Below are 14,169 nucleotides of genomic sequence, written 5' to 3'. Positions count from 1 at the left end.
CTTCAAAGGAAAGGAAAACAGCATTCCCCAGCCCCTAGCAGCTTTGAACCCACTTCAGTGACCTGCAGAACAAGTCTTGCTGTGTTCAGGAAGGACAGTTCTCTGTGTCTCTTGTCCCTTTGTCTCCTTCCCTTTGGTTTTGCTTCCCTTCTTCCTTGCCGAAAAGCAGCCACCTTTCCCAGAGAAATTCTTACAATCCAGCCTAAGCGCTTCCTCAAATAATGAATGCAACAAAATCCTGTCTTTAGTCATTTGAAGCATGAAGCTGGCCATCTTTACAAATACTGTATTTTTAATATACCCTTGTTGATAATGCATCCATTCAATAGAATGAAGTCAATACAGTGAATTTGAAGCTGCTAGTATGCAAAGATCAGATCTCCAGACCATATCTGTGTGTATTTAGCACAACTCTTTACTGTGAACTTTTAAATAGCATATATATAAAAGCAGAAATATTCTGCTGTCTGCATTTTTTCTTCCTGGGAGGATTCATAAAAGACTGTTACAATGTTCACCTTTAAGGACATAGATGAGGATAGGAAGAAACTTTCACTTTTCATGTCAATGTTTCCATACTGCTGGAATTTTCTAAATATATATATATATATATATATATATATATATATATATATATATATATACCATTTTGATTCTTTCAAAAAACCAAAAGGTTATTTGAGTGATTATATGTCTTTTATTTTTTAAGTGTTTCTCTATATTTAAAAAAACCTAATCTTAAATTCAAAAAATAAATAAATAAAAGGCAAGTGCTACAGCAGAAACAAATTGCCTTTGGGGAGTGATTCTCAAACTATTCTACCAAACATACCAAACATGGTACCATGTATTTTATCACATGTCCCCAGGACCTCCACAGATCCATATGCACGGAGAACTAAGATTCCAATGGGCTCTTTTGAAAAATGTTTAAATTCCAGGACCCCATCAAGCATAGAAATGACTCTCCTACCCTTTGTTAACAGCAAAATCACCTCCACAGCGGTGAAGCAACTCCAGAGCTAGTCTTCCTCCAGGCCAGATCACCGTGGGCGTCACCACATTGAAGGGTGCATTTCACAGAAACACGCAGGCTCAGAGAGGTCACAGGCCTCCATCGTATGTCAGTGGAGCAGGGATTTAACCCAAGCTCACTGGGACTTCCCATGGCCCTCAGCCTTAAAAGAAAAAGGATCTCCCAGCATATCCCACATGAAATGTCAAAGAATGCTGACACTGTGACTGGATGCTGCCCTCCTCTGTGAATGCTCACCCCGGAGCAAAGGAACTCAAAAAGACCCACCTCCAGCCACAAGTCATGGGGAACCACAGGGATATATTTAGAAAGCTCCTCACTTTGCAAGGGGCACTTACAACATAGGCACCTTCCATCCTTCCTGGGTTGCTTTTCCCAGCTCTTCTCACCCTTTACCCTGGGCAGCCCAAACATAGAAATGGGAAGTGGCAGGGAAATGGGAATTGTGGCAACTCAGGAAGAGAGGCTGGTTATATAGATTCTTCTCATTTCTTCCCAAAGGACTGAGATGCCTTCTTTCTGGCCCAGCAAGCCAGTCCTCCAAGCAGCAAGGATGGACGTGTGAAAATCTTGTGGGTGACTGAGCATGTAAAGCTCATCTAAGCACAGAAGGATAGGTTGAGAGGATGGGGAACTTGACAGTATACTTCTTTTTCATACTTTATTCCTATTATCTTTATGACCAGCTTCTCTGTAGGAAATGCTGGCACCGAAGGCTGAGGATTCCAGGCTCACACTTCAAGCCCCAATCCTGGCTCTCTGAAGAGATGGTATCATTCAGTTTCTGTGCTGAAGCTCTGTAATTCATAGCTTGCTATTATACAGTCCTGAGAAAATAAACCAAATGGCTAGCCCTCAATATGCCTATCTACAAACCTGAACTTTTTAAAAAGGCAAGTGACTTTGAAAACCTGGGAAGAAAACTTTCTATATTAAAAAGCAAAAGCAGATATTATTTTATGATTAATACCTTCAGCAGATATGGTCGCAAGATGCAACAAAAATAATTTCTCTACTGATTTCCTCCACACATCCAAACACGCAGCTCCATTTACAAGCAAAACCTTTAATTCAAAAGTTTCTTCTGTCAGTTTTAGAAAGCCAAATACAGGAAAGAGAAACAAAGCAACTAGCCAGAAACCCCTTTGGAGTTAGAAACCCCTAAATTATTTGGTAGCCTGGGATAATTTTCTTAAGATTTCAAATGTTAGAAATGTTCTGAAAAAGTCATCCTTTGTTGCTCACTGCCTTTTGGCCACTTTATTCCTCTAAGAATTAACTTCCTTTTAGGATGCTTTCTGCATAGTGCCTCTCTACCTCAGTTTCCCAAGGCTGACCTGGAGTTTCCTGAGACAATTCCCTCAAAATGCTCCTCCCATTTCACTTTCTCTTCCATCTCCTGCCCAATCTGGGCTGCAAGTGCTACTGAGTAATCAAATAAAATAATTTCATCTTAATAGCGTTTATGCTGGAAACTCAGGGCTTGAGTAGGTGAGGATTGTCTACATCACACTCCAGACTGGACACAGACTTCCTCATCCTTACACAGCGTTCTTCAGATGATTTCCTTTATTCAAAGGCAGTCACGTTTAACAGGTGATGTCAGACTCTCACCAGTGACATCTTTTATGGCTACAAAAATTGCAGTTTTGTGTCCCGGGTCCCGCCACCAGTGCGCCAAAATTTGGGAGCAGTTAACAGCTCTTGTGTCCCGCTCTAGATGCCCACCCCTTGCAAACCAGAAGCCAGATTGCACCTTTGTACCCGGAAGCAGTCTGTGGTTTAAATTAACAAGTGTGCTGACCCACCCCCACCCCCACCCCAGAAACAATGTTTATGCATTTACCATGTGCCAGATTCCCTTAGGTTAGGTGTGGAGGGGTGGGAAGGGGCACATCCAGGACTCGTGGTTTTCTAACTAGAGAAAACACCAATGGCCCCAGTACCCCCTCCTCCTACCCCAATCTTCTTCAGGTGACATCATCTCAGAGGAAGCAAAGAGAAGCCCAGCCACTGGGCACTGACAAAATACAGATTTCTGGACAATATCCTGGGAAGAGGGGTGAGAGGATAATTCGCAGGGGTTTTGTTCTGGTTCATTATAAAAATATAAAATAAAGGCTGTGGCCTCTCTGTCTTCTTCCTAGATTCGCGACCCCTCTATTAGGCCAGAAACTCCGAGGGTGTGGAGGCTAAAGAGTCCCAGCTGCCGGAGTGTGGACTGTCACAGAGACCAGTCTAGGACTCTCTTGAAAGGGGATGGTGGTCAGAGAAGCAGTAGGAACGAGGAGAAACAGAATCATTGACTGTAAAAGGCACGAAAGAGAAGGTGGTGGACGCGTTGGACCACGGAAAAGGGAGCACAGTAGACCGGTCAGAAAGGGAAGGAGAGAGGAAAGCAGAGGAGGTAGAGGGGACACAAAGGGAAGGAAGGGGAAAGAAGGAAGGAAAAGAAGGTAGGGTAAGAAGGAAGGGAAGAAAGAAGGGACTCGGGGATAGCGGGAAAGAGGGAGATAGGAAAAAGAAAGGGAGGGAGGGACGGAGGGTACAGAACAATTCTGGGAGAAGTAGGAAAAGGCAAGGAGAGGGAGGCCACGTCGGAGCAAAGATCGCGACGAGGGTACAACAGTCTAAAGCCAAAGCTCAGGAAAGCCTGAAATACTGGTCAACAACTGAACAGTGGCCCCGGGGCTACAGGGCAGAGCGAGGCCTGGGGCGGACCCGGCGTGTCCCAGCGGGCCGGCTCCCGGCACCTCCTCTGCGTGTCTTCGGGTCCTGCGGCGCCGCCTGGGCTGCAGGGCCGAGCTGCGCGCCGGGGTCCGCCAGCCACTCCACCGCCTCCTCCCAGCTCCGGGTCCGGCTCCGGCTCCGGGCCGCGCTACCCCTAGGAGGTCGAGGCCGGGATGGGCAGTCCGCGTAAACTACTGAGGCCGTCAGAGGCCTTGCCGCCGGGGCTGGGCGGCTTCCGGTCGGCCACTGCGAAGGAAGCACAGGGGCATCGGGTCACTGCCTGGGCCTGCTCAGAACCAGAGACCCGGGGTGACAGCGCGAGGATCCGGAGGTGAACGCTGCGGCGCGCGCTCGACACTCAGGGGTTTGGAGAAAGGAAACAGAGAGCCGGGCTTTCCAGGAGCTCCACGCGTCCCGCGGCGCCCATCCTTCCTCCTCCCCTAAGGAGTCACTCGCAAGGGCAGCCTTAGCAAGTGGTTGTTCTGGCAAGGCCATTTGACAGATGCTCCCAGATTGCTGACCCGGGGCAATTTCCTTTGCCTCGAGCCCACTTAATAAAGAAGATAGCTGAGTGCAGGTAGGTGATGCCGACCCGTGTACCCTAGGGCCAGAGACGTTCTCAGATCCGAAACCTCTGGGGAAGGGAGCAGGCAACTGAGATCCACACACCCTCCCCAGACCAGGGCCGCACACCAAGCCCGAGGAGCTGCCAGCGCGTCAGGTCCGCTGTCCCTCAAAGCGGCTCGGGGATGTCGCGGGGTACAGGGGTAATAGAGTGGGGATCGGGTCACCAAAGACGCTCCTTGTGGAGGGCCCGGGGCGGCCTAGGTTCCTCTGACAAAGGAGGCGGCCGCGCTTTAAGTGAGCGGCCAACTTCGTTATGCCTCCGTGGCCGGGGAATTCAGATTCCCTCACCACCGTGGGCACAGCACATCCTGAGGCCTAGGGGGCTCCGGATTAAGTGACAGGGGACTTGCCATCAGGCGGCATTCTGTGCGTTGCTATATTATTTAGGGTTTGAGGAAGGGGTCCAAATTTGCTACTGGAAGCCAGAAAAGTGATGCCAGGATTGCCCAACCTCTATTTTTCCTTTCCCAGTCCCCCTCCGCTCAGCTTCTCCAGCACTAGGAGGCACGAGGTTGTTTATATCTAAAGGCCCTATGTTCAGCTTTCTTCTCCACCCCTCAACAAGTCTTTCTTTAAAGGCGGGGATTGGAGCCCCTCATTTGGGAATGAAGGGCAACTCTGGAATTTTTTTTTCCCCTGAAGCTGCCCCCGCCCCAGCTCCAGGCGCAACTTGCTGTGGCTGCGCAAAGCTGAGTCATACACTTCTGTGCGAGAGACGCTCATACACACACGCACACGCATGCACGCACATCTGGTTAAGCAGAGGTTCAGAAGGGGTCTAAAGACCTTTCCAGAACAGAGTGACCCCTTTACTATGCCCCCTCTCCCGCCTCTTGGCTCTCTTTCCTAAACACAGTTGTGGCCACTGTTCTTGGGACAGTGGCCAACGAAGTTTTCTTTTCCACCTTGTACACACACTTCAAGGAGAGGACCTGTTTAGAAAACATCTGAGGAGGAGGAGGTTTGTAGGCCAAGGGCCAGTTACCTTAGAGACGAGCAAGAAAAAGTGTGAAAAATAAACACCCGGGAGCCCAGAGATAGATTCCACCCCTTCGGCAGGGCAGGGCGAATCCTGCTGCTGCGTTTTTTAGCTCTGTCCATGCCAGTCTCTCTACACAGAGCCCTCCACCCCTCCTTTCCCACCCACAGGACCCGTGGCTACGTGAGTGGCTCTGTCGTGGGCTTCTGGAAGGCTTGGGCCCCAGAGAGGGCTGGAACTTTAATCTTAGGAAGACACGCATTGTTTAAAATATTGGGAATGCTAAGTTAGGGCCACTGGGACAATGGGAGTGGGGGGCGCACGAAGGTGGGGTTTGGGAACCAGCTCTCTCCCAGGGCTGGGTGAAATTAGACCAGGGTTGGTGGCCTACGTCCTAGTGCTTCCTGGCAAAGTTTGCTTTTTGGATTGATTTTTCAAGACCAAATCCCGATCAGAGATAATTGGAATGAAGATGTGAGTTACCTGTAACAAATATAAACAATACATTTTCTCTGAGCATATGCAGTATCTTATAGATTTGATTACAAATCTTTAGTCTTTCCAAAGCCCCGCTGGAAACGATTTTAGAATCATGAGGTTTTGAAGGTTTCTGAAAACACACTGTAAATACCAGTTGTCTTGAGGGAACATCTGGTGGGGTCTGTCACCTGTGTGTGGAGATGGGGAGAGATGATCCTACGCTTGCTGTGAAAAGACATTTGAATGGGTGTGGAGATTCCCAGAATATCAGCGCCCTTCCACATGTAGATATAGTGGAACTTTTCTATTCTCTTGGTTCCCAAGAATTAAAGTTTCCTTCAACAGGTGGGAAATGTAAAGTATACCTTCTTGCCTACATAATAAGGAACTCAGACTCATTACCCTTTACCAAAATAAAATTAATAAATTCTGATGTGTAACTTGACATTTGACTAGGCTTCCCTCAGGGTAAAGCTAACGTTCATTTGCACCTGGTTTGGAGGATATATGAACTAGATGATCGAAAATATTTGTTTTTACTGAGCATTCATGATATTAAATTTCTTTTGGTAGAGACATTTTTTTTCCTACTGAAAAAAAATAATTCAATAAATGTTATTCCTACTATTCTCTGAACTGAACAACAATTAGTGATAGTAGTTGTCTTATTGGATAAGTTTCTTTGAATATAATTTTAAAGCAATGAGTAGAAAAAAGGCAGTGATTCAGATTAGTTTGCTTTGTAATTTTTCAAAGGCCAGTTGTGGGTGTGAAAGTTCTTTGAAATCAGGTTCTCTGCCAGTGAGAAGAATAAAAACTCTTAACCCAAATGGGTATGTAATTCTCATTATTTTTATGTTACTTGTTCAACCACAAACACTTGTGTGCCAGTTTGAGAAATCATTTTTAATGATGGGCCTCATTTATTCAATGATCTTTACCTGTATCTTTAAAGAGAATCAGGAAATTAAGCTATTAATTTAATAACTAATGTAGCTAATTATTACTACAGACTTTGAGTGTAGAATGTTTCATAATAGGAAGTGAATATAATGGTAAAAGGGATATGAATGCAAGTGCCATTCAATGGCTCTGTATTTCTGAAAGAAAATTGTCTTCTAAAGAAAATCAACCACCAATGACTCCCCCCCATCCGACTAACTAGAATTAGCTTAGAATTCAGAACTGTGCGTTTTACCTTTGGATTGTTGCCTACAGGGCATAATTTGTTTCTAATGTAGAGCTTGAAATGCCCCAGAACAAAGTGGCTCTGTTAACAAAGGACTGCATTGCTCTGCAGACAGCAAGTCCTTTTTTAAGTCTTCCTTCTCCTTGGGATCAGCTTAGGGGAAATCTTTTATAAATTTGTGAATACATTTTTCTAATTCAATGAACCTGCTTAGTTAAACAATTTGCATAATGCACTAAATTCCATTTCAATTTCCAATTCAACAGGTAACTTCCGTTTTTCAGAAAACAGGCATATTTGAGTCAAGGACAAGACGTTAGGCAAAGCATTCACCCTGAGACCACTTATCAATCCTTAAGTGTAAAGTTTAAAGGAAATCTAATTCTCAATTTTAAAATCTCTTTTACTTTGATTTTCCTATAAATTATCCTATTATCCTATTATTTAAATTAAGTTTAAAGCTTAAAGAAGTTCTTATTCTCAATTTTTGTAATTTATATGCCATGATGTTTATGTTCTAGGAAAGGTGAAAATAAAAAATATTTTTGTTCCTCCACTTGATTTATTGATGGCTTCTTAATTTTCTCCCTCTCCCCCCAAGAGGTCGTGTTGTCATGTCTCCTTGGAAATAAAAGATTTTTGCCTGTCCGCTGCCCAAAGCCATCTGCCCTCCATTTCTGCCTTGGAGGGTATGAAGTGGATCAACTGGTAAAGGTTCTTTTATAATCTGGAACACCCTTTTGCCCCAAACTGCCCCCCAGGTTTGTGCCCTGTCTCCCTAACTGCTGGGGTTGAGAGCCCCTGAGGTGACTCCTTTCTTTCCCAGGGTAGTGGAAGTTGCAAATTTTGGTGATTAGAACCTAATTTCAGGGAGGTTTGAAATTAGCAAATCCACCCACTCCTTTCACCTCTGAGGAAAAGGGGGACTCAAAGTCAAAAAAGCGTTTCCCAAGTTACAGGAAAAACCAGAACTTGAAGGTTCGTGTGAGAAAATGCCCTCACACTGTTGACCGTCAGTTAAATACCTCAAATCTGGTACTTTGGTTTATCAGGGAGTCAATTTATGAAGGAGGAGGAGAAGTTGTTGTCAGAGGAGGGAGAACCCCCAGCCACATTTCCCACAGAAAGAAGGACCCCCAAACCACACAGAGTTCAAAAGAATCTAGACTTAGGGGCACATGGCTGAATGCTTCTCTCCTTTCCCCCCCCAAAAAAAAAAATGTGTTTTAAAAAATGAATCCAAAGGGAGATCAGGGTGTGGTTTAAAACAAAACGAAAAACTAGGAACCTGAAAGAAAAGTAGGTAGTGCCTGGAGGATCCAGGTGCAGATTCAGGTACCAGGGCAGTTCCACTACAGAAGGCAACGCTCCTCAGGCCACAGAAAGGCAAGCCTGGATGGTGCTTCTAGACCCTTCTACAGATGGAGAAATGAGACTCAGAGAGGAGCAATAAGTTGGCCAAGGGCACATGAACCAGATCCAAACTTGACCTTCTTTCTTCTCTCTCAGATAAGTCAGAGGGGACAGTCCTGGGGCCTTCCTCAACCTCTGCCTGCCTTTCTAGGGACAGGGCATACACCTGTTAGAAATTAAACTGCTCCAAGAAGCTACTGGCTTAACTTTAAAAAAAAAAAATAAATTAGAGGTAGATGAGGGTAAAACTGGCTTAATTTTTAACCCAGAGGAAGAAAGGATTTATGCCAGGTACCATATCTCTCGCGGTACTGTTTCCCACGCTTACACCCCCTCCCATGCACCCTTCCTAACCCCGTCTGCATTCAACCGACCCCTCCCCACCCGCAACTCTCACCTTCTCTGCTGGGATGCTTGAAGGTCATCGCGGCGGCGAGCTCCCCGCTGTGCATGGTGACGCCTGTCCCGGGGGGCGCCAGTGGGGGAGCCTGCGCTGGTGGCCAAGGCGGGCCGGGGGCGAGGTAGCCGCTGGCTGGCGCGCTGTACACTCCGTGCTGGTTAGAGGCGGGGTAGGCGCAGGCCGGGAGGAAGCCGCCCACTGAGGAGAGGCTAGAGGCCGACTGTGCAGATCGAGAATGGGATAGACCATCAGCATCAGGCAACCCGTGTTCTCCAGCACACGTAGTTATGAGGCGGGGTGTCCTCCTTTCCCCCTTCCGTCCCCTCAGTTATCCCCACGCAATGCTTGACCTTTAATTTTCCTAGAAAGGACTCTGGCAATGTGATTTTCCACTCAAGTTGCTATAAATAATAATAAGAGATGAGGGCGATCATGGTATTCCAGCTGGGATTTTTAAAAAGGGAGTCCTCAACCAGCTATTTTACTTACACGTTCCAGTTTTTGTAGCAAAAGTCTCTTGGCAAAAAGCAACTCAATCCCCTTGAAAGCCAGCCTCCCCCAAACTAGTGAGCTTGAGAAAAGGAGCGAAAAATGACCCGAAGACGCTCGGTGGAGGGGCTGCCAGACACCCCCACACTCCACACTCTTTCCCTGGCATGGGGGAGTTTTCTCTTTCTCTTTCCCCCACCACACCACTTCCCCCTCCCAACCCTTCCGTTCCCCCAGTTAAGGACACTGCCTTCCCCTGCCGCTCGGTTACCTGAGTGTATTTAATATCCGCCTCCAAGGCCGGTTTCTCGAGCCCATTAACCGCTGGAGTGGCTGGGAAAGCGGTGCGGTTCACGCTGGCCCAGTCTTCCATCTTGGTGGAGTAGGCGGCGCCTTCGCTCCCGGCCAGGGCCCCTGCGAGGGCACAGGACTGATTAGTCGGGGCATCAGAATCTGCGCTGGTCACACGCGCGGCCCTCCCGCCAGGACTTTTACATACGTGCCTACAAGCACTTAGCTCGAATTTGAGGGAGAAGCCGAGAGTCCTCAAAACACCTGAGGTAGCCAAACGCTCGGAGAGCGACCAGAGGCGGAGGGGCAGCCTGGCACTGGGTTTCGCTTTTACTCCCTGCGGGGCAGAGGTTTCTCCTCGCTCCTCCCAGCCTCCGACCCGCTTCCCGCAAAACAGGTCTCCGGGAGAGAGGCGGAATGTGGGACAGTGGCTGAGCGCAACTGGACAAAGTACCTTTCCGCTGTCCAGAGGCGGTACCCAGAAAAGTTCAAGTTCAAATCCAAAGGAAGCTCGTGCGAATTATAGGATTTCTCAAAGTCTCAGCAATGGTATGGAGGGCTAGGAGACGGCTTTGCTCAGAACGGCCTTGGAAGATATCCGGGATCTCCCAAAAGAGGCGTCAACCCAGCGACCTGTGCACATCCCCGGCATATGTCTGCTTCTCCCCGGCGTGTGTACGCAAGGAACCGAGAGAAAGCTCCATATCTGAATGAAGATCTGGTGAGGTCATCTCCCAGCCAGCGGCGCACAGGTCGCTTTAGGGAAAGCTTTGGCCCCAGCTGATCGCCCAGACTGGGTTTGAACCACCAGGAGAAGCAGCGTGTGCGCGGTTTCGGCGGCGAGCCACTGCCACTGGAGCTAAGCTTTCACAGTTTCTTTCTGCCTCCCCGCCTCGGGCTACGGTGAATTTTGCTTCTTACCCTCCTCTTGAGTCTGCTTACATAAGAGAGTGCCATCCCCTGCCTGGTTGCAGGGACTAGGTTCGGCCCAAGCACTTGCTTTCCAGCCCCACTCGGTGGCCGCCCAAACCTCCCACCCTCCTCCGCCCCCTCCCTCCCCTACTGAGAGAGATAACCAACAGTTTGTTGAGTTGTAATTACAGGTAAAGGACAAATCCTCTTGAGCTTTCTTCCCAGGATGACCACAGCCCTGGGGAGCTGTCACCGGAGATCCCAGCTCCAGAACCTGCGAAGCCGCGGGGCCTGCCGGATATCTAGGCCACTAGACAAGACTGGCCAGCCGGCCCCTTTGCCTTTAACTCAAAAGAGCCTTTTGGCCTAGGACGGACAGAACTCTTTGAGAAATGGTGAGGGATCCCGAAACACCCTTAAGAAAGGGTTGCACAATTGACTTTGCCATTTGTTTGGCTTAGATCTGATGGTATAGTTTTGCATACATTTTGCAAGAATGAAAAAGCGCATTTTCAGGCCTCCAAATTTGTGGTCGGCGATTGCTCTTCCATTTGGGAAATATTTTCCACATTTGTCATAAAAAGTTCAAGATGTCCGAGGACTCCCACAGAAGCCTGGGACCCTCAGCCTCCCTGGCCAGCCCAGCCCTTCCCTGAGCCCAAACCGGTCCAAGGAGGACAGGATGTGTGAGCCCTCACCCTCATGCCCACCCCCCAATCTCCGATTCTGCCCCTTCCAAGAAGGCTACAGAACGCCTCTACGACTGACCTGTTTGCTCCATAAACGTCCGGATGCCCAGGATGTTGCTAACCGAGTGCGCCGAGGGCCATGAACGGGGGATACTGACGTGGCCTGCTGTACCCGGGACCCCGTGGTGGCCGCCCATCTTGGCCCCCGTGGGCGACACAGGGCTGGGGTAGGGGTACTGGTAGATGTGGTTGTAGGGCAGCGCTGGCTGTGGCGGCGGCTGCTTGCTCGCCTCGTATGGCCCGGGCTGCGTCAGGCTGCCAATTTTATTGCGTAAAATGCGGCTGATGGAGCTCACAGAGGGCACGTTGTACTTGTCGCAGACGCCGTCGGCCAGCAGCCGGTCGCGGATCTCCCAGGCAAAGATGCCAGGGTCGCCCTGCTTGTAGTCCCGGATGTGCTTGACCACGTTCGGGGTGGTGACACGGGGTTTGCTGCCTCCGATAGCTCCGGGCAGGATGGAGCCTGTCTCGTTGTAGCGCGCCAGGATCTTGCTCACGCAGCCGTGGGATACGCGTAGCTGCCGGCTGATGTCACAGGGTCGGATGCCCAGCTGCGCCAGTTCCACGATGCGCAGGCGGATGGCGTTGGGTAAGGGGCGGCCGTTGACGAACACGCCGCCCAGTTGGTTCACCTCGCCATACGTCTGCTCTGCGGACGCACCCGAGCACAGAGAGCAGGAAGGGGAGAAAATACCGGCGGGTTAGCCAAGGGTGGCCGCACAGGGCTAAAGGCGACACCCAGGCGCGCCTCGGATATTGACCCACCGGTACCAGAATCTGCGGGCCAACAGCCTATGTCTGGCTTTCGGAGTAGGCACAGGCGTAGGCACGGAGGAGGACTCCGCGCCCTACAGCCCTCTGTGCCCTTTCGAGGCGTCTACTTGAGCCATCCCATCCCCTGACGCGCCGAACTGCCCCTACCCTCAACCCTCAGTGAAAGCTAGGGACGAGAGCCGAACGCGGCTCGTCGGGAACCCACAACCAGGTCTCTCAGGGAAAGCAGGCGGAGGAAAGGGAGGCGCCGGGAAGCAACGCACCTTGTCAGCCCGCCCGCGCCCGGCTTGCCGCCCGCCCCTTACCCATAGCGCACGGACCAGCCAGCTGCCTGGCGCCGGGGCGGCCGGGGCTGGGCCCGGCGCAGTCCGGGAGAGCTCGGGCGCCGCAGCCGCGGGAGAGGCATAGAGGGAGGGCGCCCGCGAGCGGAGAGCCGCGGCGGCCCCGCGGCGGGCTGGAAACGCGCTGTGCGCCGCCGCCGAGCACGCTGCAGCCGGCCTCCGGGCCCGCTGCCGCCGCCGCCGCCGCCGGTTCCCAGGACACTCTCCAGGCCCGCGACCCCAGGCCCAGGGTGAACTTCATCCGATTAAGAGAAATTCGTCTGACCGGGAGGCTGCAGCGCGCGGGGATCAATTTGACGTGTACTCCACGTCAATCTCGGCAGTCACGCCGAAGACGCGCGAGTTGGCAGCTCATTGGTTCCCGTCACTGCACCCCGGTGCCCCCTCCCCGCAGTGAAACTCTACCCCCTCCCCCTATCCTCTTTCTTTGGCCCTCCTCCGGAACCCATCCCCTCTACACACACACACACACACACACACACACACACACACACGGACGCACACACGAGTCCTAACCCCAGCTGGGCCTGGGACTTCCCACTCATCTGCATCCCTTGAAGCCCCTTACACCTCGGGTTTTGATAAAAAAATAGGGTAGTTATTTCAAAGTGATGAATATTTATTACTACTACCATCAGTGCTAGTACTAGTTTTGGTTTTAGTGTTATTGCTAAATCCACCGCCATTACTGCTAAGATATTAGAGGATTAAAGTTGATCATGGCTAGGTGGTCAGTGTGTGGCTGCCTCTACCGCCCCTTTTCCTGGGCAGAGGCCACGGAAAAAGTGGTGCCAGAGCCCCATTTTCGGGCATGCGAACGTCGTGGCGAGCATTCAGTGTGGCTCAGAGCGACTGGCTCAAGGAGTTTGCCGTGTCCTATTTTTGGCCCATACCCCAATCCTGCTTTCAGGAAATCTTTACAATGTTCAATAGCCAGCCCTCCCCCATGGTGTGATTTCGTTCATGTGAGAAGGGCACATTCTAGATTCTGTCTCCCTGACGATAGGCTCATCCACCTGAACTCATTCCTCTCTAAAGTGACACAGGGCGCAGGTCAGAATGCGATTCCGACCTGCTACCCCAATGGCAGGGAGCCTGGGCTCCCCAAGCGTCCTGGCTGCCTGCAGTAGGTCAAACGTGGAGCTCCCACTTTAGGTCTGAAGGACAGTTCCTTTCATCCAGACTGGGAACCCCAAATCCTTCCACGCCTGGGCGGCCTGGCCTCACCTTTCCCCTAGCCCCTGTGGTTTCCAGAGGGTCGTTGTTAAAGCACTGAATGGTCCTTTCCCCTCCATTTAAGCGGCAGTTGGCTTAGCCCTAAACTCTGGCTTTAGCACAACGTCAACTCTTTTCCTCTATTTCTGTCTTTCATCAATGCCCAGTTCTTGATTTCTCAGCCTGTGTCGCTAACTGTGCCAGTCGCAGAGGGAGCCACACGGTGGGGTCCATGAGAGAGAGCAGGTGGAGAGAGAAAGCCCCTAGTTTTGCCCTGAATTGACACGAGGAGGCCGGGACCTAGGAGTTCTGACCTTGGGGCCAGTAAGCGCCAAAGGCATTAGGCTGAATGTAAAGGAGCAAAAAGGGGAACCTAGGTGGGAGCCTAGGAAGAGCCACAGTTCCTGGGATTCCCGTGTGCTCCCAGCTCTCCTCAGAAGGCGGGAAGAGTTCCCTGCTACCCTCCTTCACGACAGCCTAACGCTTAGGAGTTAGTGGAGAGCTGCGCACTGATGCTGCAGGAGGCACAAAGGACCCCATCAGT

The 14,169-nt window shown here is 50.4% G+C and overlaps 1 protein-coding gene across 1 annotated transcript; it reads right to left on the bottom strand.

The window, feature by feature from the left end:
* Positions 1-3,782: 3,782 nt before the first annotated feature.
* Positions 3,783-12,660, bottom strand: PAX1 (paired box 1). Its single transcript, XM_019717476.3, has 5 exons — positions 12,375-12,660; positions 11,315-11,944; positions 9,615-9,757; positions 8,852-9,074; positions 3,783-4,012 (listed from the first exon to the last, which is right to left on the bottom strand). Exons 1-5 carry the CDS (start codon positions 12,649-12,651, stop codon positions 3,921-3,923), a joined length of 1,365 nt encoding a protein of 454 aa, XP_019573035.1. The 5' UTR covers positions 12,652-12,660; the 3' UTR covers positions 3,783-3,920.
* Between the last annotated feature and the right edge of the window lie 1,509 nt (positions 12,661-14,169).

Source organism: Rhinolophus sinicus, chromosome 13 (assembly GCF_057876585.1).
Source record: "Rhinolophus sinicus isolate RSI-liver-muscle chromosome 13, RSI-T2T, whole genome shotgun sequence".
In the NCBI taxonomy this organism is placed as follows: Eukaryota; Metazoa; Chordata; class Mammalia; order Chiroptera; family Rhinolophidae; genus Rhinolophus; species Rhinolophus sinicus.
Note: the sequence above shows the minus strand (reverse complement) of the source record. Positions and strands in the feature narration are given on the sequence as shown.